This window comes from Harpegnathos saltator, unplaced genomic scaffold (genome assembly GCF_003227715.2).
Source record: "Harpegnathos saltator strain DR-91 unplaced genomic scaffold, Hsal_v8.6 scaffold536, whole genome shotgun sequence".
NCBI lineage: Eukaryota > Metazoa > Arthropoda > Insecta > Hymenoptera > Formicidae > Harpegnathos > Harpegnathos saltator.
The window spans coordinates 46,544-74,205 of NW_020230356.1; the positions used below are offsets into that span (position 1 = coordinate 46,544).

General features: G+C 45.4%; 2 protein-coding genes across 3 annotated transcripts in view; one reads left to right on the forward strand and one right to left on the reverse strand.

Moving 5' to 3' along the window:
* Positions 1–72: 72 nt before the first annotated feature.
* On the reverse strand, positions 73–4,293 carry Cog1 (conserved oligomeric Golgi complex subunit 1). Of its 2 annotated transcripts, none has more exons than XM_011145691.3 (9): positions 4,077–4,293; positions 3,693–3,860; positions 3,306–3,591; positions 3,037–3,238; positions 2,546–2,962; positions 1,556–2,462; positions 1,189–1,468; positions 889–1,098; positions 73–348 (listed from the first exon to the last, which is right to left on the reverse strand). In XM_011145691.3, exons 1-9 carry the CDS (start codon positions 4,211–4,213, stop codon positions 232–234), a joined length of 2,724 nt encoding a protein of 907 aa, XP_011143993.1. In that variant the 5' UTR covers positions 4,214–4,293; the 3' UTR covers positions 73–231. The 2 variants fall into 2 exon arrangements, with proteins under 2 accessions (XP_011143993.1, XP_025158980.1); XM_025303195.1 differs by having other exon boundaries at positions 1,162–1,468.
* A 2,308-nt stretch (positions 4,294–6,601) lies between these two features.
* LOC105185861 (uncharacterized) overlaps positions 6,602–27,662 on the forward strand; it is a 49,998-nt gene continuing 28,937 nt past the window's right edge. Inside the window, exons 1-9 of the mRNA XM_011145688.3 lie at positions 6,602–7,041; positions 7,597–7,723; positions 7,845–7,974; positions 8,055–8,219; positions 8,318–8,519; positions 8,771–8,895; positions 23,445–23,699; positions 25,408–25,674; positions 27,272–27,603. Coding sequence (XP_011143990.1) covers positions 7,023–7,041; positions 7,597–7,723; positions 7,845–7,974; positions 8,055–8,219; positions 8,318–8,519; positions 8,771–8,895; positions 23,445–23,699; positions 25,408–25,674; positions 27,272–27,603 — 1,622 coding nt within the window. The 5' untranslated portion in view covers positions 6,602–7,022. The remainder of the gene's footprint in view (positions 7,042–7,596; positions 7,724–7,844; positions 7,975–8,054; positions 8,220–8,317; positions 8,520–8,770; positions 8,896–23,444; positions 23,700–25,407; positions 25,675–27,271; positions 27,604–27,662) is intronic.

Here is a 27,662-nt window from a genome sequence, read left to right on the forward strand (position 1 = left end):
TCGGGGACGTGCATTTGCAGCGGACAGCGAACGAGATCGGCGAGATCGAGACGCTGTCAATCATAATGCACATTAATGAATTCGTTCGTTTATTAGATCGATATAAAACAAGTAATAACATAGTAAAAAGTTGCCTTCTATCGATATGTTATTTACACAATATGCGTATAATATTATATAACAATATTTACAACAAATTTCATGATGCGAGGGGAACGGTTAACAAATTAGTTAACTACTGCCAAACCAATCCGATCCCATTGCACCGAAAAACGCGGCGGCGCCGGATTTTATTGTCGCACTAGCGGAATCGTTCCTCGTGTTTTCTTTCGCCGATACTTTCTTGCGCTGAAAGGACAAATGTGCATTTGAATTTTAGGAAATTTCCAAAAAATTAATCATTCGCCACCCTCGTATGTAAAGTTAGCATCATCCGTAATCTTGCAAAACAGAAAAACAGATAAAAAGGAAATGTATTGTTTGAATTGTATTATCTGATAAATAGAAATGTTGCGTCTAGCTGTTGTAGTAATGTTCTGTTATTTCAATGGTGTACTTTTGATATCAGTCTGCACGTGTGCTGTGTAACACGATTTCTACGTTAAATTGTTAATCTGTCTCAAAACAAAAGTAACGTTATGACATCAGCAAGACAACTGAAGTTCATGTAATCGCGTTAATCTCACGTTGATTAATCAGATTAATGCATAAAAATCAGGTCATGCAAGATTGGTGGCGGGCTTACCAAAAATTTTTACATTCACAAGATCTTTACCTTACTCAAAGGGAGACATCTACGAGTAAGTGCGTATTTAGAAAGTGATTAAAGAGTCTCAAGTTCGCCACCGACTGCACTGTCGCGAGAACACATGGATTTTCGAGACGCACCTGTGTTTTATCGGGCATCGTCGCCGACATAAGCGGCAAATTCCTCGAAGGGGCGGTAACGGTCAACGGCGGGAACCATGGTGCACCTGTGCAAATCGCAAGCACTGTCGGTGATTCGGCTTTACCACCATCGCTATTGGCGTGTTCGTTGCGCGCGCCCAAAGTCGAGTGCAGTTGCTCCAAATGAGACACTAAGTTTCCAAATATCAACTGTAAAACAAACAGAACATGTCTGTGGTCGCAGAATTTCCACGCTAAAAGTTGTGTCCTCACATGGATTATCGGTGATGATATACCAACCAAAGACCTCTGAACGGCTTTCCTGACGTTAATGTGGATAAACGGATTGAAAACGTCATAGTCGAACGGGTCTATTTTCGCGAGGACTGCGTCGCAAGTTTTCACCGACAGCTCGTTGACAACTTTATTTTCGCGGGGCACCATGAGCAACGTACAATACCTTATGTCATATAATACTTGAAACGCTTGCTTCTGTCTGAGATCTACATTCTTGGATACGTTAAAGTAATAATTAAATAATTCCGTAACAATGTTTTCGACAATTTGTTGTAGTATCCTCCTGAAATTAAAAAAAAAATATCAGATATATCGTGATGGGACGTCGGAAACTGCAACGTACGGTGTTACCACGTTAATTCTTACTTACTTCGGAAGCGTGTGCGGTACAATCTTATTTAAATCTTTACAGATAGCTGTTAAAAACTTTTGCAACGGAACCGACGGTTGATATGGCACTAAAATCTCAGACTTTATTCGCTTTCCTTCTCCAGATTCCTCTTCTATAGTCACCTTTTCCCACTCCGAGACTATCCAATGAACACGCAGACCGTCAATCGGTTCCTTTAGTATATATTTTTTCTTATGCTCGAGTATCTTTGCTTTGTACACGTCAGCCCAGACGGACCATACGCAAGTACTTTGCTCCTTCAGATTGTCACAAATAGCTTGCCACTTGACGTTTGTGATGCTAAGTCCAGATATCTTTGACAGCGTGAAACATTTGTTCAAGTTCGGGCACAAGGTAGTTAATGCAAAAAGGCATCTCGCCAGCACTATGGCATTTATGTCGCGTTGACCATATTCAGGTTTGTCGTTGACGCACGTGTTCTTCATGAACTGCACGAGATCATCGATCTTGTCGGTGCTGACGACTTGCAAGTGCTCTTGGACTTCATTGCGATCGGAGAATGAATTTGCGATTAAAGATATATTCGCCGTGAACAGGCTATCCTTAATTGTCATTACCCGCTCGGTCTCATATAAGTAATGCTCCAAATCGGACAGCAACGTATACAAACTCTTGTCGAAATTCTCGCACAATTTTATCACGTTCGGAGAGTAGCCCTTTGCTTTCATCAACAGGGATCTTCTGTTATCTAATCCACCATTCTTCGTGAGTTTCTGCGGTATATCAGTGGGGGAGTCCTTCCACACAAACCATCTTAAATCATGCTCCGGAAATTCAAATTTATCGTGTGCCACCTTGTCGAGTAACTCAATTATATTGGATTTTAAATCCGCGAGTGCTTCCATCCATTTGTCCGTTATAATATCTATTAACGAATAGTCATTAACTATTAAAGGAAATAAAGTCTGTTTTTTTTTTATAAAAACAATAAATAGTAAGTGCAATTACACTTTGCCCGTTTGGTTATGATAGGCTGGAAGAATTCCGTCCAGAAACTTATTCTTGGTAAAGACAGCTCTTCCCATATAGAGTTCCAATTTTCAGGTAGATTTACACTGATCGTTTCTTCTCGGACGTTATATAAACCTTTAACAGATACTATTAGATCTAATAATTTGGTGATTTCACGAGTAGAAAAGTCATCGACCCATTTCAACCAAGATTTAACATTCTCTTGAAGGACTGACAAAGGAAAGTTTGTTGGTACATCTTGAACAAAAGGTTTATGATTTTTGGAAACGGATGGCAGGAACTCATTAAGTAAATCCTGATTTAAATCAAGTTGTGACAATAAGCAATATGCTTCTTGATCTTTTATGTCTGTTATGAATTGCAAGACTAAACCTCCTGGTGCATTGTCCGCATCTACAATTAAATATAAAATACTTAAAGATAAGTCACTTTGTTTGTCTTATAATGCTGAAATAAAACTTGCTTACTTATAAAGCATGAATATATCAGATGGACAGTCTGTATAAGTATCTTTATACATAGTTTTAGTTTATGTTTTACACTACTATGACTCTCTTCTTTGATGACGGACTTAATAGCACAATTTCTTGTGGATATTAATTTTTCTAATAAATTCACAAAAGAAGACTCATTTAAAAATACAAGCGAAGCCAAACAGTTTGCAGCGTTCTGTAAAACAGATATGTCATTAATAGTTGTTTTAATATTAAATGTAACTTAAAATCTGTATACCAACTATGGTGGAGACATCTAATGACTGCAATATCTTGTTACACTCATTACATATAATGTTCTTAAACTGAGTAATAATATCCCACTGCTTCGAAACAATTGGATATTTACGGAACAGCTCTGTGCTGCCTATTTCAAACATTAAACTGTAATTTATATGTTGTGCTATTATGTATAATTGTGTAGCAAAGAGCAAGTTCTGGGTCTCAATACTCGTCCAGATATACTGCGGAATATCCATTAGAATTTTGATTTGGATGATAATAGAATCCAAAATATGTTCTTCTCTCCTACGAAAAATTACAACTTAAATGCACGTATCGCTATAAATTGTTTTATCTTGCATTTGCATCTAGATAATGTATGATATGGCAATATTTAAAAAAGAAACCTGTCCAGTTTATCTTCCACCGGTTCAGTTTTAAAACCAATCAGGTATTTCTTTTGCAATTCCTTAAATTTATCTTCTATATTAGCAATTTTTGAGGTAACTTCCTCAGACGTTATCTTCATTTTTCCAATAGTGTCGGCAGCCAATATTAAATCCCGATATCTTTCCCTGAAAGTCATTAATAACATTCACTGACACTTCACTTTTGAAGCTTCAGTATAACCTTTCACACGCGATTGATATGCATTCTTTTGCGAATTATAAATTGACGAGAAGACAAATTATCGCGATTCTGATAAAGAATAACATATATATTTTATATAACGATTTAAACAAGATAGACTAAAGTTAAATCGAGCTGTATGAAATGTATAATTGTCATACCCAACTAATGTCCGTAGTTCTATTTTCTTTCTATCACTTTCCAGTTGAATTTTCTTCTGAATTTCTTCAATCTCTTTAATGGTGTGCTTCTCGAATAATTTATTTATGTCTAAATCCAAATAATTTGTAGTTGTCATGTTTTTGACAGTTTTTCCCTCGGAAGGCGAAAGATCCCACGTAAGCTACGCTACATCACAACTTGGACGAACTATCGTCATCTCTTTTACCATTTGACGATAATGCTTTTATCGATCTGATTACGTTTCTATTAGTTGGTACTACCAGAGAGGAACCTGAGAGCGGCCAACACGGCGTATTCGGCGACACCGACTTTCCGCACTAGTAAAGAGCGCCATCTGCATCCATTTTGAGAGTTTATAGGTCCTTTGAACCGGCCGGCACTAATAAACGACCGGGTCTTAGTCCCAGTTCCACAACTTGCTTTAAACGGAGCTTAAAGCTAAACCGATGGTTAAAAGCAATAATATATGCGTATATACTATTGCTTTTAACCATCGGTTTAGCTTTAAACTCCGTTTAAAGCAAGTTGTGGAACTGGGCCTTACCCGACCGTTCACGCGGCGCGGCGTCAAGTGAAGAGCCTTTGTGGGCCATAGGGTCAGGACGGTCGGGGAGTCGGGTAGATACTAACGTAGTTCCCCCGACCGTCCTTTTCTACTTTTCATCTAATATTCAATGATGATAAATAACATTTAATTGCATTCGTTTGACTTTTTATTTCGAAAATGAAAAAATATATACCAGGGTGAGATTTCACCCATGACAACATCAATGTGATTTTCTCTGATGCTTTTTTTAAGAGTTCAAATATTTCGCCGACTCGCGGGATATTTATAATCGGAGTCTCGTTGCGTTAATTAACGCGTGCTCCTCCGAGCGGATCGAATGCTCACCGACGGCCACTGTCAGTGCCACGAGCGAATGTCCGGAGCGGACGGGATGCTGAATTGAGAAGCAGGACGAAGAGAATGGGACGCGGGCAACGATACATCATGCGTCTCCAGACGTGTCAAATTTTTTGTTCATACAGGAGACTTTGATACGGCAACATTCGAGGATTTAATATTTAATACGTACTCTTATTTTTCCTGCTCCTCTCCCCTCCCCCTGCCGCTCTTTTTAGACCTCCAGGCATAGTCTGGTATAGAGATGGCAAGAGATGGTGGTTGCAGCACGGACATAAACCGCCTGAAAGTGCATGTAGCACGGACTTCCACCACATGCAGATTTTACCACCGAGACCTGAAAGTGGATGCAGCATCGTAGTTCCCCTCTCAAAATGGATGCAGATGACGTCCTTTCCCAGTGCGGAAAGTCGGTGTCGCGGAAAATGCCGTGTTGGCCGCGCTCTCTCTGGTTTCTCTCTGGTGTAACCGATTTCTTCGTGAATCTCCGTTACGAGTCGCTACTATTTTCCATAAAGAAGGAAGCACGTAGTATGAGTCAAATTAGTTGTGGTTTTATTTTAAAGATTTAGGATTCAACGTCAAGTTATCTTATCTTTAGATAGTACGATTTAACGGTATGTTAGAAATATTTTAAACTTTCTATTGATCGCGTTTAATGAATATCTTATATCAATTTGTTTGTCATCGGAATTTCGGAATCTATCGTTTCGTTTTTGTGAGCAATACAGATTAAAATGGCATTTTTGCTCGGAATAACTTAGCGAAAGGAGAATAAACTGCAATGCAATAGAGTAGATATATTAAAGAGGAAAATCTGCGCGTTAAAGCAGAATAAATGTTATTTTTGCATTGTTTTATTTGTGTAGTATAGTCTGACAAATTTTGTATAAAAAAGCAGAGACATCTAATTATAAAATGATTCTCGAGCCATCTTAGATATCTTTACTTTTACCAAAGTTATACAGTTCGTTGAATTTTGTCTATCTTTCACGATCGAAAAAAAGGGATCGTTTAAATAATTTAATATTTGAATTTAAATTGAAAAAAAAACCTCTATTATCAAACAGTAAGACTTGATAATAAATGAGATACATTTTTAGTTCCAAATTGTATACCAAAGCAATGTGTGAAACTTTTTATTTATATAAATATTCGTTTCACGAATCTCTCGGCGAATTCGGTAAAATTGGTTCACAGGTTGACAGGCAATTTAACAGCTGCATTCTCGGTCATTGCATTTAGTCGCGTACATCGTATCTCTTCACGCAGTGGTAAATATAAAATCACAAGTGCTCTCTCGCATCCTCCAGACACAAGCATTTTTGAAGCAAGCGAACGAACGTACGAACGAACGAACGGACGACGTGATATCCTAAAGATAGATTCGACGGTGCAGAACGGCTCGCAGCGCCTGCTAACAGGAAACATCTCGCGATGCGCCTCTCCGAAGAGAGTTATTTCGGATAATCCTCGTTGGGGATCCGTCGTGAGGTTGTGCAGGCGAGTTGATGGTCCTCGAATTGCCGCGCCGCACGGGAACACCGCAACGAACGCACGCGCAACGCGGCGCAACCTGGCGCAGCAGCAGCAGCAGCGGCAACCGACGACGGTGCGCTATGGTATGCGGCGGTTCTTCACTGCAAAAAAGCAAGCTCGGCGGACTTACGTTTTACGTCGCCTCGCTCGCGCGATCGTCCCGAACGGGAGATATAAGGTTATGCCGTTCGGTCGCGGCGAGTGATCCGCGGTCTCTCATTTACGAGAGGCGCCGTGTCGGCGCGCGCGTTTCGTGGGCGGAGAACGCGAGTGACCGTAAGCAATGAAATTTTTAATTGTACGGTGACACATTCCTCGTGAGACACGGGCAGGTGTGTCTTCTCTCTCTCGGATGTGTGTACAGTCCCACCAACCCAGCTCGCGTACCCAACTCCGGTCTCCGGTTTCATCCGGTCGCGGTTTCGTTCGATCGGCGAAACGTGTAATGCATGACGAACTGAAAACAATCTGAGGAGCTCCGATGACTGTCGACAATACGGGTGAGTAGTATTCCTTTGATTTGCGCCGCGACGCGGCGGAGCGCCTGGCGATCTCTTATCGTTAAGCGATTTACGCGCTTCTATCGCGACGCGGAGACGTTGCGTGGGCCAATTTGAGTCGTGATCTACGAGATGTTTGTTTTTTTTTCTGAAATTAGCACATTCGCACGACAGAACTCCCGCCGTGTTACTATTTTAGCGAAGCATTCCGCGTGCGGGGGATTGCGTTCGCTACGAGCAAGGACTTGTGTGTAAAGTGGGGTTATGTTCAATTAAATTTTGCACAGTGTTGTTTCATGAAAATCGATCGGTTGTGGGTCCTCCGTGAGGTACACGTACACATGCATTCTAAAGGAAACTGTTGTAATCGTAAATTATCTTAAGATACAAAATGTGTATTACTTTTATTTGCAATATACCAATATGGTAAATAGGCTGATCAAATATGTAGTCTTAATTATATTGACATACAGAAAGCTCTGACGTATCAGACTGTCAGGGAACAATGTATTGAATAAGTAGAATCTTGTTAAATCGGATATTTTTGCACTGCAGATTATCATAAGGCAAAAAAAATGAGTACCTCTCTAACATCACTTCAACCAAATAGCCAAAGCTTAGAAAGGCAGAGACATGTCAGAAAAACAACAGAGAGACTTTATAATAGTCTCACCAAAAAGAGGTTTGTTTCTTGTGTGTGTTAATCAGGATAGATATTAACTGGTTATATGTGTGATATCTCCTTGTTATTTAGTTCATGATTGTGATATAAGAGAATTGATTCAACCAAAATATATTTTTAGGAAAGATCCAAAGCAAACAAACGTTCAAAGAATGTGGATAAATCAAGAAGACTGCAAAGATGACTTTTGGGCAGCCATAAGATCTAATTATGATTATATTATGGATACTAATTTAATCGATACTTGCAAGGTAAAGTATCATATTACATACAAAATCACATGTAAATGTAATAACAGAATAACATATAGAGATTCATTCCAATAATTTAGGAGGCGAATGGTGAACTAATATGGGACGAAACAGATGTATCGACACAATCTTGGAACTTGAAGGAAGTCAGTAGCCAATTTTCAGAGCTTTATTCATGGTTAAGAATTCTTCAAGAGTTGGTCTATTCTAAAGAAGAGAATCTCTTGGATAAAAGCCTGCGTGCAGTAAGTGCAAATTTATATACACTTGAAATATTACATAATAAACCTGCAAGAAATCAACATTGAAGATAAAATTGCATAAATTTATGAACATTAATTAGGCTCATATGGAGGAGCTACGACGCAAGGCGTACAGACGCAAATTGTTCAATGAGCAAGCAGAAAAGTTAATTTCTCGCGCCCCTGCTTTAAAAGACGAAGTAGGGTGGCGTGTAGATCACTTAAATGCAAAGTGGGAACTAGTTGAACAAATTATGGCACCCATAGACCGACCTGTATCTAGTCAGCAAGATATATCCGCAGGTGATAAGCTATATTCTTTTTTCATATATTCTTTTCTTTCTGTAACTATATAGTTATAATTTGACCAAGTTTAAGAAATGTCTCAGTATTATGCCAATGTTGTTAAGCAATATGGATGTTCAAAGATATTGGAAAAAATGTCATTATATTAAGAAGATACAATGATATTATATAATCAAAATTATATAATCGTGAATCAGCTCTTATTATCGAAGATCGTTATTAATGATACATGATTATTCTGTTTGCAGATTTTGAACGTGAAGTAAAATGTCTAAGAAAGTGGTTACGAGAAATGGAATCGCGACTTCAACCTCTGAGCTTCCACATCGATTGGACTCTGCCAGAACTGGAAGAGAAAGCAGTAGAACACATGGTAAGTAAGCAGTAGAACACATTTAATAACTCATATAATAACTGTCATAATAATTGTCATATAATAACTGTCAAATACTAAAATTTGTCTCAATGCTTGAGAAAAATTGGTACGCGATATATTTTACTGACGATGTTTTCTACTTTGTTCGCGATTCTTTCCATGTCTCTTTCTTATCTGCAATTTGGTTCTTCTCATTATTATGCGTTTTTATGCATTATGTATATATATGTATATTTATTCCTTTCTGTAGCACGATATGCGCAGGAAAATAAGTATAACGTATACATATTAATATTGCCCCCTCTTAATATTGCTTTCGTTAGAACTTGATGCTGAACGAGTAATAAATATTTGAAAGCAGTATGTGTGTATAAAAATTTCTATAATTACGTCGGTAGGGAGAGACAAATTTTCCTCAGGTCTCCTTTTTGGCAATTTATATGCATGCATCTTTGTATTTATACATGGTCTTGTACCTCTTTATATTCATCTTTACTAAAGTCTCTCTGTATTATTACATTTTCTATGATTGGATTACATCAGATGCACAAAGCAAGACAGAGCATAATTATATCGACGGATTGACTCAGGTGCTCGCTCATACTGTTAATGCACAAATTCTCTGCTTTTGATAATCGGTTAAATTATTCAATGATATTAACGGCGGAGGATGCGGCTAAAAGGAAGCGGCGGCGCGTCTCGGGCGGAATACGTGCTAAGAATAAAGCTGCGTGCGTTGGCGCCGAGCACGTGTGTATCGGCTTGAATTCTTGCCGACCAACGCAGCGCGCAACACTCCGAACAACGGATGTAATGGCGTCGTGACGAGGAGAGAGAGAGAGAGAGAGAGAGAGAGAGAGAGAGAGAGAGAGAGAGAGAGAGAGAAAGAGAGTGAGAGAGAGGGAGAGTGGGGAGAAGAGAAGCGAACAGCCGGCGCGGTCCCCACGTTTGTTGTTCTGTTTGGGCTCCGATCTTTGCCGAAGGCTCGCGTTCGGACGCAAACGATGCGCTTCGTTGCGTGCTGGAGAGACCAGCTGCCTGCCGGCTGCACGAGCCGACAGAGTTCGCCGTTCCACGGTCGCCGCCGGTGGACGGGCACGTTAGCGCGAGCACGTTGATCCAAAGTTCCCTTCCTCCTCCTTCTCCTCATCTTTTTCTACTCTTCTACTTCTTCCTCCTCGTTCATCTTCTTCCCGTTCGCGTTCTCTTCACCGCTCTCCGTTTGTCCTGTCGTTATATATTCTTCTCCTAGAGCATCGCGCTATATTTAAACCGAACGAATGGTGCGGGTCCCTTGTGTTCGATTTATCGCGGCATCCCTCACGTAAGTTTGCTACGCGCGGCCTCCACACGGCGTTCCGGCTTTTCTTCGCCGGCATCTAGCGTCCTTCCTCCCACCCTCTTATCCTCCTTCTCTCTTTCGTTCTCTGCCGTTGTCGAAAAACCCGAGAGAGAAAAGAGTTACGGTCGCGCGAGACTGCGGTGCCGCGTGGGTCAGCCAGACGAGTCTCTTCCCTACGGTCTTCCTTCGGACTCGACCGGCCACCGCCACCGCTGCCGCTGCCGCCGCCGCCGTCGCCGCCGCCGCCGCCGCCGCCGCCACCGCCGCCGTAGCTGCTCCGCAGCTCTCTCCCTTCTTTCTTCTCCTCCTACTCGTTTTTCCATCCGTCCGTCCTCGTCTAACCGAGAGACATACCTCAGCCTCGACGCGCTCGGAACCCTTGGCGCGGTCCATTCGACGTGGTTTCTTCGCCGCCAACGGCCGCGAAATCACGAGCCCGCGCGACGCAGCGTGGCGAACGGGAGTCATTCATGCTCGTCGTGACGAGCAGCGCGACGAAACCGCCGCGAGGAGGAAGCCGCCGTCGTCGAGAGGGGAAGGAGTCGCTCGGAAGAAACGCGTGAATCGTCCTCTCGTCGCTGCTCTCTGTGTGCCGTTGACTGTGAAACAAGAAGAAAAAGGGAACAGGGGAGGAAAAAGAGAAGTACGCTTCGTTACTGAAGCTGCCACCCGAGTGTCGTAGGCGGTAGTGCGGTTTTACACGGTGCGATGTTCGCTCGCTCTGCCGCCGCCGCGGCCGTCTCTTCCGCGGTTCTTGGCGCGGACACGCGCGATATCTCGATCGCATCCGCCGCCGGCCGATACACGTCGTCCCGTTTTTCGTGCTGACGTGCAACAGTGCGTCGCTCTTCTTCCCAGGACGCAGTGGATATGCATTTCGGTAAGGGAACTTATCGTCCGTTATCGAGAGAGGGATTATCGTCGTTCTCGTCGCTTTTATCTAATCACGCCCGCGACATAACCACGTGCGATGATTTCCGTTGGAAGTTTATTAACGTTCGAATCGACTCGGAGTCGAGTCGATTGGGCAATGAACAGGTTGCCTCTCGGTTCACTCAGTTCCTCGCTCTGCCGATGACTCGTTTGTTTGATTTCACGCGACTCGCCTTCGGAGCACGTGGATCGCGAGGAAAATCGCGGTGATTTTAACGCCAGGCGGAGGTATTTAGCACGTGAAAGTCGGGGTTCCGAGTTCCGATCCGGAGAAAGAGGAAGAGAGAGAGAGAGAGAGAGAAACGCTGCACCGGACTGAGTCTCGTTGCGCTTATCCAAATATCGCGCGCGCGCGCGCATTGTCATCGCTAAGCGAAATTCGATTCTCCCGCTGCTCCTCCGCTCGCCTCACCGTTGAATTTTCATATCAAAGCGGATACCTTGAGCCAGTTTCGGCCATCCGCTGGCGGCTGGCTACGTGTATCCCCGCGCCAGCCGTGAGTTTGATCGTGATATTTGTCCCGTTATTGTTACAACAAAGAGCACAATGAGACAATGAAGCGATTACAGTGGGTGCTGCTGTCAGCCCGATCTTAATAATGCATCTCTGACGTAATCACCGTTTGTGTCTTTTGATCAACTGCGCTGTTATACATAGATGTAATATAATTGATTAACGGCAACGTTTATATAAATGGCGTAAGAGATAGAAAAAGGAGGACGTCTTTCGCATATAAAATCGTGTCCCAGCGTCCCAGCGCGACGCGCGTGTTTACTCGCTCGCCTCTCGAACTTCGATTCGTGTTCGTTAAAAATGAAAAATCTCGGCAAAACATATCAACATGTTGAGAGAAATACGATTGTGTATAAAAAAGTAACGGAAAGGAAAAAAAAAGGGAAAAAAAAAACATGAAAGACGGCACGCTATGGAAATGTCGATCATTACCATGTATCCTTGATCGCATACTTGATCTCACGCGCTACACTCTCGGAGCATCCGTGTCTAAAGCCCGACTTTTCTACTCCCCGACTCCAGCTCCGAGTTCACACGCATACGCACATACACACGCATATTGTTTTCCGATTTGGTCATCGACACTCCGCACGAGCCGTGCGTGGATGCTCCGTTGAACGACATTCGTGGATGTTGAAGTCGGTCGTTCGAGGTCAAGCGAGTTCACGTGGAATTGTCCGTATAAAGAGAAAGTAGATCTTTGTGGAATTTTATGGACTCGCTCCGTGGCGGAGTACCCGGTAATTGCGTCCGCGGATCGTCGGACGTTAAGTTAAATTTGAATGCAATTCTCTGACGTCGCGCAGAGAAACAAGAAGAAAGAAAAGGGAGAAGGCGCGTCGTAATTTTCCTATCGTTAAGTAACCCAGTTACATGCGTAGTACGCGTACGCATGTACGGCGCGTTATAAATCAGGAGGAAAGTTATTCTCCCTCATTAGGAAAAAGCGTCTCGAAAGTATCCCAAAGCACGAGAGAGAGAGAGAAAGAGATCCGGTCGGTTTGGTTTTAGGGAAACAGAACGTCTGTGGAACGGCTCGACCCTAACGGTCACTCAATTATAATGCTTAATTAGCGTTCCGAACGAGCGGATTCGGCGGTGCGTTTCGGAGGACTCGCGAGCTGAAGGAAAGCGTGCGCGCGCGCGTAAAGCCGGACACAGCGGAGAGGCGTTCGGCTTTTGAGCCGGTTGCGAGTATTTTTGGAAGCGCGCGGCCGCGCTCTCGTCACTCACCGGAGCTTCATGCTCGCGCGACATTAGTGCGACTTGCCCTCTTTCCGAGTGAAAAACGATCGCGATCTCGATCGCGTTAGAAACGCGCGATAGGATTTTTCGCGCGTGCGACCGTAACAAATGTTAGATAGATTGAGTCGGTGCGAGGGCGCGCGCGCGCGCGCGAGCGAGCGAGCAAGCCGCTGATGTCTATTCTCGCGCTTTTCTGTTCCGTACAATCGCACCGCTCACATCGTCCAGATCGTGGATTGGATCTTTCACGAATATGCGATAACGCAGGTGCGCATTATCGTTGAGATATCTCGCGTCGCCCTGATATTTGTATCGAATCTGGTCTTGTAAATATTTTTATCGCGCGCCACGCGCGTTTATATGAGACCATGTATCGTTGCGTCGCGAGCTACTCGTCGAAGAAAGATTGTCAATTACAGAACGAGCTTCGTCTCAGCGGAGATGATATCACCTCGGAGGATTTTTTCTTTCTCATTGCGGAGAAATGCTCCCGCGCCGATGTCCTCCTCGGCGCGATTTCTTCCCATGTCCCGTCGAATTCAAACGAATCGGCCGATTGACTGGCCGACAACACACGCGTCTGCGAGACTATTAACGTCGAGATTGAAGAGCGTGACAGTAAAATGTTAATTGAATTTCCGTTCACGAGCGGACTGCTACGTTTGATCGCGATACGCTTAACAAGCCTTATCGGCGCAACGCAATTTGGTTACTTCGTAGGAACGTGATAAAGCCGCGGTACGCCATTACGATGTGCTCGCGAAACCGCAAATCCAACCGTTGACAAAACCAAAGTTATTCCACGGTGGGATCAGTGGGACATCCAATAAGAACACAGCGACGAGAAATGAGGCGAGGACGGCCTGGATAACTCGCGGCTGTGAGCAACGCAGCTGCGAGCGGAAGGTCCCGGTTATGAATTTATTCGCGTGTATGGATCCCCGTGACTCTATTCGGCGACTCGCGAAGATATTACGTAATCGAACTTCTCGGTCGCACCTAAGCGAGACGAGACAAAGAACCGTATTCATATAGCCGGATTTTATATCTTTAAGAGGAGAATTACATGCGGAAGGCCGTTTTCAAGAGACTATTTTTACGAATTTTTTTAATAAAAACAGTACGATCAATGGACTTGAAATTTTCACAGTGCACTCATTAATGTTCAAAATATAAAATAAATTTTATTGAATCACAAGAACCGATCCAATTTGTAATTATAAATAAAAATGCAGTCATCCGTTTGCGAGCTCTGTTTGCTGTCAACATAATCCCGGGCCTCTCACTACTCTGAAACCAGAAAATGAGAAAGAGATTTTTAAAATATACGATTGCCATTATAGTCCGTACCAAAATGAAGACAGTGAAGTCATATTTGGAAAAATAATGACTGTACAAAAGAAAAGTGTCGAAAATGAAACTTTGTTCAACTTGTAATCATGTTTAAAAAAATGAATAAAATAAGATATAACTGTGTTCGAGGTAGGGGCGGAAAACTACATGTCTACTGTATATTGTGTAAAAATTGCAAGCTATTCGGTTCAGTAGTTTTTGCGTAATCGTGTCGTGATAGTTTAAAAAAATGTTTCCAGATAAACGCGTTTAAAGTGTTTTGTGTGTACTTTCCATAGTAGATAGTATTCCATATTAGATAGTAAAAAATTTATATCTTGAACATTAATGAATACACTATGAAAATTTCCAGTACATCGATCTTACCGTTTCTATTAAAAAAATTCATAAAAATTGGAAACGGCCTGCTCCGCATGTAATTCCCCCCTTAAGGGGATGCTGGGGGCACCGCGGATAGTAACGCGGATCTCGCAGTTCGCATCCCAGTTTCTCTATTTATTCCCCATTGTATAGAATCGCGGATGCTTGCACGGGGGGTGAAAGTAAAAATATCGACGGAGCACACACAGAGTATCTCACGTTATATAAGAGAGAAAGATAAAAAGAAAAAAAGTTATGCGAGTGAAAAAATGTTTTCTCTACATCCAAATAGAAAAAGAGTGCGGGTACGAAGCAGGTGCGTCGCTCGCGTCGGTATCCGGCATGCCATTAACTTCGTTTTCGGATATTCCGGGTGGTCGATGAAAAACGATCCGCGCAGCGTCCGTAGGTGAACTTTAAGACGGTCTTAAGCACACGGGATATGCGGGATATCCGCGACTATGAACACCAGCCGAAATCGCGTGTCCACGTCAGCGAGAAGAAAGAGAAGTGGGACGTTCGTTTGCGGCGGCTCGGTCGAATCGCCGCGAGAGATGACGGAAGGATTCCTTTGTATCTCCGTAATGAGTATATGTCCGCCTCGGTATGGAAACCGTAATCATAGCAGAAATATGCATCGCGCGATGCATGATCGCGAGGATACTCGCGATGGAAACTCGCGGTGCTGTCGCTCTTGCGTCACCATCACGCAGCGCAGCGCTCCGTAAGTGAAAGGGAATAGAAAATTTTTGCCAGCGAATATTTTTTTGCAGCGCGCGCCACGCGCAATGCGAGATTTACGATTACGCGGTGCATACCGTTGCGAGAGACCCGCGAGGCCCGCGCGCGCGCGCATGCCTGCGTCCGCCGCGACGTACGCGTACGTTTGATTGTTGTTCCGAACAAGGTTGGCGAGAGGGGCCTGTACGCACGCTCCGCCCGTACACGTTGCGTCCTGTATAGAATATGCAAATCAAGCGGGCGATGCTCTTTTCTATTCGTGCGATTCTTGCACTCTGCACTCGAGCGAGCGAGCGGAGATCTCGAGTCGAAGATACGAAATATATCCGTTTCGCGCCAAGTTTCGAGTCATCTTCCGCGTGAATTTTGAGACTTGAGCAACTCGACAGTACCGGGATGTAAATGACGAACTCCCGGAGGGGAAACCCTACGACGCTACCGTGGCGACGTTTGAAGTAATGTAGCCTGATGGCTGCATAAAAAAGGAAACCTCACACAGCCGCTCTGTTGTTTCGCGCTGAAAGGAATTGCTAATGACGCGCCACGGGATGTTGTAATAAAGCACGCGAGAGAACGAATCTATGAATCACGGCGTAAATGGAAGTTACACGTGATCGCGAGGATTTTATAGCCGCCCGCACGAGTCGGCCGAAAAGCCCCCCGAGGTCGTCGAGGTGGATCGTTCGGCGGAAGTCCCGCCGAACGAGAACGTTCTCCGAATATAAACAGTCGCCACGGCTGAACGAGTCGGTCGATGTTAGGCGACGGCCTATGATCGAAAGTTTTATGTCACCATCCCGCTGAAAGGATTAATATACGTTGTGCTCTTTTCGCCATTGTAGCGGCCTACGGCCACTCGCTCGGGCTTTTTGTGTGTGTGTGTGTGTGTGTGGTGTGTATGCGTGCGCTGTGACTCACTCGCTCTCGGCGTCACCCGTTAACTAGACGCGGCCACTATTTCCGAGTTCGATGAAACTTACAGCGCATCCTTTCAGCTGCAGAGGCCTCGGCTCTCTCAGCCTACAGTAAACACCGCGCGAGCCGTTTGAATTAGATACTTGTATACACGGAGAAGAGAGATCGCTTGAGAATTAACGAAGCAAGCGCGTCTCGAAACAGAGAAAGATTCTCTGCTTCTTGCGAGCCGGACTCGATTCTCAGCTCACGCGAAACTCCGTTTGCCTCGAAACGAAAACGCGACCGGTTCTCTCGTTCGATCTATTTTTCTTCTCACGCGAATGAAGAAATCCGCATAAGTTCATCCATCGAACGATCGCATCGTCCTGCGAAGGGGATGTACAGTCTATAAAGTAAGAGCGTGCACGGGTTAATGTGTAGAAAATTTTATTTTTAATGATTTTTAAGTACATGGATTTGTTGTACTCCTTGAGAAGAAAAATGCTATACCATTAATAATGAGTCCAGTCACCACCGGCACTGATAATTGCCTGGCATCTCCGAGGCATACTTTCCACTAAGTTGACTGGCGTATTCGTTCGGTAAAGACCTCCAAATGAGACGAATTTGTCGTGTCAGCTGCTTCAAAGTGCACACTCTTTTTCCTCGAAGCTTGTGCTTGAGATATGCCCACACATTTTCAATGGGATTTGCATCTGGCGACTGCGATGGCCAATCAAGTGTGACGATGCCAGACTGCTCTTTTCACTCGGTGCAAAGCTTGCTCCAGTGTTTTGGGTCGTTGTCTTCCTGTAAGATCCAGTCCTCGTTTTTTTTTTTTTATGAAGCATCGTTCAGCAGTCGGCAACGAACACTTCTTATAAATTTTAAGCATTAAGGTCGGGTTCCGCTTAAACAAATTCACAATTTTTTTTTTCCATATTCGGCGTCACTTTGCCTATCGAGTCACGTTCTGACAAGTCATCGACATTTTTGATCTTCTTATATCGCTGAACTCACTCAGCGACGAACGATTTTGACTTTCCCATGTATTTAGCAGCCACTCTGCACATGACATTTTTGGTCCTTTGGGGTGGGAACAAAGGAACACAGCCTCGTAGCGCGATGCGTATGCGGCACTCACGTCATGCGGTTAACGTGTTTCTCAGGTTAGAGTTCGACGCCAACTGAATCTTTTGTGACAAAGCATTCACGACAAAGATTTCATCTATCGGCTCACAAAAAAACTAGGACGATATCTGAAGCCAACTGTCATTTATGCCGTGCACGCTCTTACTTTACAGACTGTAAACGCGTTCTCTCCGGCGGGATGTATTCCGCTAAGACATAACGATATAGTGGTGTTTCGTTTATTAAATAATGCCAGGGGTTTAAATGCGGCATTATAGCAATCTTGCTAACGCTATCAGCGCACGTTCATTGTACGGTACGCTATGTGGGAAGCTAGCAGACTCGCCGAGCAGACCCGCTAAACTACTGCTGTAACGACCGTGTACGCGCGGTTTACCCTCGCCTCGTATCTTGAATTCGCAGATAGCGCCGGCACGTCTCGCTGCTCACGGAAGAGTGGAAAAAGATCGCCAGTGAACGCATCGCGAATGCGGTGGTCTCGGCCTCAACAGTCGATTACTACGCTTTGCATACGTAGATTTAACCTTCTACATTTTCCAACGCGACCTCAAATAATACACCGCGGCGTATCCCGCGCCGTCGTTTTTTCCAGAATAAACGCAAGACTACACAGAGGTGAAGAAATTAGTATCGGTAGAGTGTGCACTTTCTCTTTCCCACACAGTAGAAACTTAATCCTACCTCGTGAATCGAAAGAGATTGGACGACGAAGAGCCAATTTTTCTACAAGGTATATTAACTACTTTAATGAACGTCGGCTGGCTCGCTCGTGCCGACGAAAACGCATCGCCACGTATCGGGTAACGGTGAAGAATAATTATTTATTAGCGCGCGCGAGCCGGCGCGAAGATTTATTTGAATATCGCAGCGGGCGCTCGACCGAACGTATCGAGAATGCGAAATCCAGCGTAATAAAGCGTCGTGGTGATTCTCTCGCTGCCAGCAATTCGGCGACCGTGGACGTCGCGGCATCGTCAGCGTTGCTCCATTAATAACCAGACGAGTCCCGGCTCGTTCCGCGAGAGGTTCTTCTTTTTTTACATTACGTCATTGTTTCTCAGTCGCCAGTTCTTGTTGCGCGCTCAAACACGCGCGTTATCGTGACTGTGCGTGCCATTTTTATCCTGCAATTATCCGATCGCACGCATCGCTCTCTTAGTCTCTCTGTACCGTTTCTTGCATCGACGTTGCCCGGTTCTTTCGCGCGACGTTCGTTGTTTGTCGCGTTCACACCGCGCGGATTTTGTATTCGTCCCGGACGGACTTTTGCTTCGTTTCGACTCACGTGATCCGTGATTTACAAAGTGATTCACAAGTTCCCAAAGTGTAAGTCGCAGATTTTTCAATTTATTCATATATATATATATATATGTGTGTGAAATTGACATATAAAATTCCACGTCAAGGTGCGTCGTGTCGAGCGGTACATTGCGAGCAAAAAGGAAAAAAACTTGTTCGAGGCAGCATTGAAATTTTACATGGCGAAACATAACGGTAGTAATGACAAATTAACTTTCTCCGTTGGTAGTGGCGGTAGACGGTCTCACTCATCGTACAGATTGCGTCGATAAATCACGGTTAGATTGTATGCCGAAAGGTTTCTCGATAGATCGTTCGACTTGAGTCGGAAAGAAGTGGCGCGGCATTAAGTGCGCTCTTCTTACGAGTTTGTTGGGAGCGTCTCGCACACAGGGCGTCTCGGCGAGAGAATTTGGCCCCCCCCCCTCCCCGGACCAAAATTTTCGCGCAACCCGTCTGTGAACGAATAGAAATCGGCAACGATAATGGCGTGTATCATCTCGAAGAGAGTTCACTCGCACATGTGAGATGATTATCCGATCGCAATCGCGCACGGGACTTTGCTTCTTGAAGAAGAGTCTCGGGGTCGAGAGATCGCTCATTCGTTCGAGTCGTTTCAGTCATCCTAGAGGATGCGCGGAAGCGTGTGGATTTCGTCAAACGCAACGAGATCTTTTTTACTCTCATGTCCTTCGGGAGCCACACGCGTCTCCGTCAAATGTTTGCGACGTAAATGGTGACGAACGTATATTTAGACGTCCCCGTTTTAGCCGGGACACCCCGTAGAAAACGAGCCGTGGGATGATCTATTCTTCGAAACAATTTAAGCGGTCCGACCGCTGTTGGTCATCGAATCGCTCGGAGGTACAGCCGCGCCCAGAGAGTTATCGGCCGGCCCGTCTCAGATTAATCTCCATTCTGTTGTGATATCGGGCCGATTTTTCGCCAGTCACGATGCCCGCGTCGTTACGCGTTTTCCATCGATAAACCGATACCGTTCAGAATGCGAACGTGCCGCGGACCTGCAGTCATGCTCTGAAAACCGAGCTGTTGTGTACACGCGCGATATATTAATAAAGTTACTAACGCCGAGAGAGGCGGCAATATTTTGACAAGCGCGTTCCCGCGCTGTTTATCGCATATATTAAATAATGGAACGTATCCGCTCGATCGCGCCGGCTCTCTATCGCTGTTAACATAATTTCAACGAGAGCATATTCGCTCGCCTGGTATCCAAGATTTGAAGTCGCATTAAGTCGTAAGGTCTATTCCACTGCTTGAATCATGTGTGTGTGTGTGTGTGTGTACGGTCGTGGTTAGAGAGAGAGGATGTCCGTAATTTTGTGCGCGAATTTCCGAACTCATTCGTCTCGCCCCCATTGGGGTAAAACGCTTCCGTTAGGGAAGAAATTCTCCCATTGAATTAAACGGGTTTATACTCGCGCGGGAAATCACGAAGGCGCTTTGCTTCGCTTGCTTCGCTTTGCGTCTCGTCTGCCGTTCCGGAGCGGGAGGTCGATTTTCGTTTCATTGGGCCTTCAGCCCGCTAATTGTTAATCTCGCGCGACGTGAGGTAATATCGAGTCTGTTGAATTATTCAATCTACAGCCGTTCTAAAGTTATCTACTTTTACTATCGCCGCGAGTCCTCGCGTGATTCGACGTGGGTTTCACTCGTCGCCGGCCGACATAAGGACACATTATCGCGCTGCCGCGTGACACAACGTAGAGACACACACAGCCCGGAGTGTCTATGCGGAGGCGACTATCGCGTCACGTGTTCTCGAAGGAGAACCCGCATCTTCGGCGTTATCGTCGTACATTACGCCCATCCGTCCGCGAGTCATTTCCTGTATCGCGCGCGCAACTTATTCCACGATATCACTGTCACACACAGTCCTGCGAGGACTCGCCGCTTCGGCAAGTCAGTCGAGGTACGGTCAGGCGATGTCTCGACGTTTCCATCACCGCATCACCGGGGAAACTCGTCGTCGAGGGAAAAGTAATTTCGCGCCGCGGATTTGACTAGTCTCGCGTGTGATCGTCGCCGCAGCGTGCGCGAGGTTGTTGCCTCAACCTCACCGTCGAGATACTTGAGATGAGCCAATGACACCTTGACAAGTACGAATGATCAGAAACCAGTTGTGCGGAGAGCTGGAAAGACCGGACGCTTTTAATTTCTATCTCGGGGAAAGAATAGCCTCTCCTGGAACTATCTCTCATGTTCTTCACGGCCATTCTGCGCTTCTCCCATTTCCAATTTCCCGTCCTTTTGATCTTTCCAAATCTGCCCGCTCTGCGTTTTCCGCGGATCTCGAGCTGCACGTGATTACTCTTCCCACGCGCAGTCCCGCTGTCCAAGAGACCGCGTTTCTCTCTCAGATGTTTGATAATCTCGTTTCTGGCTCATTTGAAATTATTTACAAATTGCTTCGTTATTGAGGTCGCACAGCACCAACGCTTGGACATGTACGTACCTCAACCCTGAGCATTTTTGTTTTACCTTCATCTTTAAATACGAATATTTAAATTGTCAACATGTCGCATGTGTATATATATATATATATATCTCAAAAACAACGCGACGTATATTCTATGTTAAAGGTTTAAATATTCTTATTTAAAGACCGAAGCAATAAGAATGTCCAGGACTGGAGGTACGCGTCCGACATTGATTTTCTGCCCAAGAATAAATGTAAATATCAAGGACGTGGGAATATCTGCGCCGTTGAAATTCCGCACTTGATCGTGCGTGTAGCCGACGTGCTGTGGAAATTACAACGAGGCGCAGTATCGCCGAATGTCAATAACGCAATCAACAACATCCGCGAACCGCTACCGATGCAGCGATCTCCCGGTTCATCTCACGTTCTCGCGGCAGCGTTGACCCTGCAGCGCGCGCGCGGATTCAACTATAAATTACACACCACTTTACCTTGGATAAGGTTGGTCGTGTTTCTCTCCCTCCCTCTCTCTCTCTCTCTCTCTCTCTTTTTCTCCGCGAGCGCGCGCACACGCGGCGACTCACTTTACGATTCTTCTTCGATATCTGTCGCTAAACTTTCCCATGAAAGCCAACGCGTCCGTCCTACCGCAAAGGTTACTCACTCGAGTTGCTGTACGCGCGATAGATTCTACTTCTTTATGATCTTACGGTGCGCGGTGCGGCGCACATTTTGTCGCAAGCTCTACCTTACTTGCAACTTATCCGATTTCATTCCTGCAGCCGTACGCACATTATTATTACGTACGTGTTACCCCGCGTGTCTGTGTGCCTGTGGCCGGAATGTAGACCGAAAGTTACGAAAACGTGTATCGACCTCCGTTGAGATACTGTACCGAAAGATACCGTTTCGATATCGCGTTTCTCGCATACTCGTCGCGCAATAACGAGACGAGTGATCAAACGAGAGAAATAAATCCACGCCACGACGGACGGAGAGGCAAAGTTCCCGGCAGAGCGGCCGGGAATTTTTCTCGCGTTTTGTGAAACGTAAAATGTCTTATTAACACGCCTATCTATCCGCGCACACGGTTCACTCCTCGGATCGGTCGAGCTCCGGAAGAGTCGAAAAGAAATGCGCAAAAAGAGTCTCACGAGCACGCACATTGTGCGTAACAAGCCGCTGCCGACGCGACGCGGCGGCGAGCAGCGCTGGCTGGTCGGAGGTTCCTCGCAGCGTTTCGCGATTTACGAGCGGCCGTAATTTAATTCTTTCCATTTATTAGCGGTGACTGACCTTTTCCGCGAAACGTCGCGTTCTACGAATAAAGTCATCCGCCATCATCCAGCTCGGTCTATGTGCCGAGCTGCTCATATCCTGTGCCGCGGAGGAGAGAGAGATATTCGCACTTTCATAACGGCCCCGGCTCTTCGCCGTCGCGGGGGCCATTCGGGGCTCTCGGGTGCGGGGCAGCGGGAAACGAAGCGAACAACGAAGCCGATGTAAGAAAGGCCGTTTTATTGTAAGGAAAACAAAAGTGTTACTCGCGGCGAATCGCGCGAAAAAGCCCCGCGCCGCCGTGAAAGCAAACCGCGCGATCGCGTCGCGCTGTGAGATAAGTAGAACAATCACACATAATCATATGCAATCTATCAGAGAAAGTGGGCTAATATCGGCCGTTGCGAGTGATACCCGACACCTTTGTTTCTCGCGAGATTCGAAGTCGCGATTTGAGGAAGCGCGAACATGCACGCGCACACGCGGCCGCGACGGGAGAGCCCGCTTTACGCGGGGCTTGCTTGGCTTACTTCGCGGAAGCAATAAAGAATTTTAACGTTTCTTTTGTGCGCGCACACACACACACACATTTAACCTTTATGTTCTGCTCGGTGTGCGCGCTGTGTCGGTTAATGTTCGCGGGATGTGGACTCCAAGTGCGCGTTGTGCGCTTACTTTCTTCCGATCCGATCTTGCCGACTCGCGGCGAATCTCGCGTTGCTCCTCGCGCGTCTTATTAATCACTTATTAGCGCCGTTAAATACTTCGATCCGAACGCGAGCGCGTTAAGATGCTTTGTCGCATTTCGTTACGTACGATTATGCGTGCACATCTGCACGCGGACGCATCGTCCACACACGAAGAGACTCTGCTCTGAGGACGATCGCGGAAGGAGCGCGGGCGAATTTAATTTTTATACCATCTCAGCATTGTCTTTGATCCTTCCTCTTTGTGATGACGTGAGCCGTGGCACACTGCCGTTGTTCCAGGTACTCCAACGAGACATAGAGGCGCACGGTCGTATCGTCAGCTCGGTAGTGAAATTGGGAGACAAGGTTTTCACGCAACAACAGCAGCAACGGGAACAGGAACAAGAACAGCAACAGCGAGAACAGCAACAGCACTCTCCGCAGTCCCCTTTACGGACAGTGAGATCATTGGAACGGCGTTGGCATCTTTTATTTCTACGGGCTTTGGAATGGCAGTGTCACATTGAAACTCTTGTGTCCCACATAAGAAATAAGGTAAGTTCCGACATTATTATTACTTATTTCTTACCTCCTTCTCAAGTAGATCAAAATAACCTTATATTCAAAATAAATCTATACATTCAGCATCTTAAATAATATGACTACAAACGAGAGAGAGAGAGAGAGAGAGAGAGAGAGAGAGAGAGAGAGAGAGAGAGAAAGTATATATATATATATACACGTGTGTGTCAATTCTCATCAAGGATTCTTTTTCATCGTTTCGTATTTGTACACACAACATGTGAGCTTTCGAAAATATCGCCGAGTTCACGGGTCAAAGTTGCAACGCGATCTAAAAATGCGCGTCGTCAGAAGTGTGTCAACGAGAGCTATCCAAAGCGGTAGAAGGGCGACTCGGCAGGGGAGGAGTTTCTTTTCGTACTTAAATGGATAATAATTCCGTTGCACCGTAGTGTATATGGTCCCGTTAAGACATAGATTATTGCTCTCGCCTTGTCGAAGTACCGCTTTGAATATTTACCGGCATTTCATTCCGTGAGCGTTGGGTCCCGCTATGCCGGTCGTAATAATTAAAGCCAAACTAGTGGGAAATTGCGTCTGACAACGTCTGATCGATGAGGATGAACGAACGAGCGATGTCAAGAGATTGAGGGTGGGCACAAGCCGTAATCTCCTAGTGGATACAATTGATGGAGCTGCCTCACAATTGATCACTATTGAGAATAGTATATTGAGCGGCACGATTACGCGCCTTATTCGCCGCTTGAACGGAAGGAAAGCTTTAACAGAGCAAGGCTATATTTTAAACACATTCCATTGCGGAATGTCCGCGCAGCGCGCGGTCCAATTCGCGTGAATAAAAACTCTCCTCGCCATTAAATAGAAATTTAATGGCTTACGCGCATTGAAAAGCAAAGTGAGAAAAAGAATTGCTCATTTCACGATTAATGCTTGGTACGGAGGTTTTAACGCGCGGTCGGTTAAGGTTGTAAACTTGTAAATAATTTGACAAATCCGTGACGAAGTTTGCCCGACTGATGCGAGATTCGCTTATAGTTATGTTTAAAACGGATAACTTGTCTTAGGTCAGATATGTCGGAGGGGAGTCTTTTCTTTGTTACATTTAGGCTTTTAATTCTCGATTTCGGATTCAACTTGATGTTTCAGTTGTCCGGTTAAAAACTTGAAAATTTTAATCTAAAATTGTTACACTTACGCTTAAATTTGCGCTTAGTGATATTTAAAATAGTCGACCTATTTAAATTAGAGGAGAACTTTTTCTTTGTTGACAAATCTCAACGTACATAGCAGTGCCTATATATTAGCCGGCATGTAGAAAATAAATTCAGCAAACACGCCGGTGTACTTTTCGTACCTGCTACGATCCCTATCCCTACCTTCTCATCCTTCCCTTTACCTGTTTGTTCCGAAAGGCTTTGTTCCACAAGATCCAGCTCAGGTATATTCCGTTGTCAAGGATATACGGAAACTGTCCTACACCTACCGATCATCAGTTTAGCAGACCTCGTCGTACGTGACGCACCGCGCTGATAGTGAGTGATAAGTTTATTAATACAAGATAAGTGCCGGCTCCTCCGCTGTCACGTCCGCCCGATGTTTTGACACTTGAAAACTCGTTCGTTTAGTAACTTGAAAACTTGAAAATACCGCGAGGATCGACGTCGGCGTTGTCGCCGATCGCTCGGCTAAGGAGACTACTCGGTCTAATTTGATGTTTCAGAACGTCGTGTCTTACCGCAGCAGCAGCGACAGCGACGAGGAACCAGTCACGAAACAGCCTCGTCTCAGCCGCGGACGATCGCGCGGTTCTGGAACGGAATCCCCGCCGAGTCAGTCCACTCGCTCGACGCGCACCGAACGCGCGAAGCGCGTTGGACGCTCGCGATCCGAGTATTGGGACCGTCCGGTCTCCGCGAGGACCACCGACCTCTCCGACAGCGAGTTTTCTTCCGAGAACCGATCCGTCGGCGAAGGATCGTACTTCGAGGTACGTACCACTCGCCGATCACGAACGATTTCTTCGGCGTTTGACCCCGAAGCACCGTATTTAATTCAACTTTGGCCAGACGCGAGTTCGTCCCGTGGAAACCGATTCCGTGAGACCGATTATCCGTCGTGATTTAGAACGCTCCCTATTATCGGAGCACCGTCACGACCGCATGACGAATATAGCGAAGGATTGCGTTTTCTGAGGGACGAATATTAAAGTCGGAAAGACGAAGAGGAATATCGAGAATCACGCGATCGACGGCGTGAAACAAACTGTGTTTGTTTCACGGTCGTATGTAGAATAATACGACAAAAACTGAACGATTTTTTCAAAGAGAGAGAAAGAGAGAGAGAGAGATGAGTTTCTTTTCAGTGTATAAATACAATTTAAATTTATCATATAAGAAATTAAGTCGGAAGACGATGATTATGTCAATACACACAATATGTTTAGCTATCACAGAGAGAGAGAGAGAGATACATCTATCCGAATTTTTGCGACACTCGATGTGAGAGGCGGTGTGTAAAAAATCCCAAGGCATTCGCTTTTCCACGTTTTGCGAAAAATTACCAAACACAGGAAATTATTCGCAGTCGTTCCGCGAATCGACAATTGCTATTGTTCCCCATACCACGATCGCGAAACGTCTGTTACGAGTCATTGACCCGGTTTTCGAGCGCTGCGCGATTCATGCGTAGAAATATTAGCTGCTCCCTTCTACGAGAGTAGAAGCGCGGAGAACATTCTTTCGATGCGAACGATAATGTGGGCGGACTTTGTTTCAATTAATTATATATATATATATATATTATGTTATTTATTATTTAAGATAAATTCGCATGCGCGCGCGCATGCTCAATCGATCTCGATGAGTGCGTCCGGCCAAAATACGTGTGAGAGTCGCGAATGTTAACGCTTCCTTTCCCAAATCTCATAATTGCGCGAGCTACGCTCTAAGCTCGTCACGTAGCGACAACGAGAGAGATAAAGCTTGTTACTATCATTTCACGTTGCGTAGGCTGGAGCGGAGCGCGTATCCGAATGTGTTAAGTGGATGTAAAGTCACGCCTAAGAGAACGCTACGAACGACTTCGTAAAACGGATCGGGCACGCATGTACAGTAAGAAGACCATAGGCAGCAGTGATCTTGACTTGAAAAAATAACGGTTGCCTTTGTAACAAAAACTACGGTATTCGTGTCGGGCGGGGACGTTGCGAAAGACTTTCGAAACTGGTACCTCTTGAAATCGTAGGTATTGATGCACGCTCAAGCTAGATCTCTTTCACTTTGACACGCTATAAGTCTCGGATGTATTACAGGCCCGTCGTATTATACGAGTTTAAGGCGCACAGAAAAAGAGAGGGAAAAAGAGAGAGGTAACTTTTGTCTGTCGATGCCGCGTCGCGTAACCGACAACAAAATTCAGCTGTTCCCTGATACAACGTCGCCGACAATTAATCGCTTATCGCGCGCGCGTGCGCGCGAGAGAGCTCTCCCGAGTAATAATCGGATCAGCATGGAGATACAATAGACGCGAAATGCCTGTTATCGATAATGATATTGATTGTCGACCCCCATGATATTGCGATGCAGGATGAATTGCGCGAGCTGTGTGTGATGGACACAAGGTCCGACGAGCTGGAAAAACGAGAAGCCACGAGTCTGGTCGCGTCTATCCTGGAGGATCACGGGGAGGAAGGTGACGTCGAGGAAAGCGGAGTCAGCGATAACGAGCAACACAACATGCCACCCTTACCGGACACCGTGCCGATAACCACTTCGACGGCGATGCAGGAGACGTGTGACGAAATCGACGCGGCGGGCGCCGTGCAAATCGAGAGCGCCGAAAGATCGAGCAACGGTCTTCGGACGAGCGAATTTACGAAACGTCGCGGAACTACGGACGAGGTTGCCTCGTTCAACACGTGAGTCGCGTTTTTACCCTTCCCTCTTTTGCGTCACGCTACATTACGCTCGTCGATCG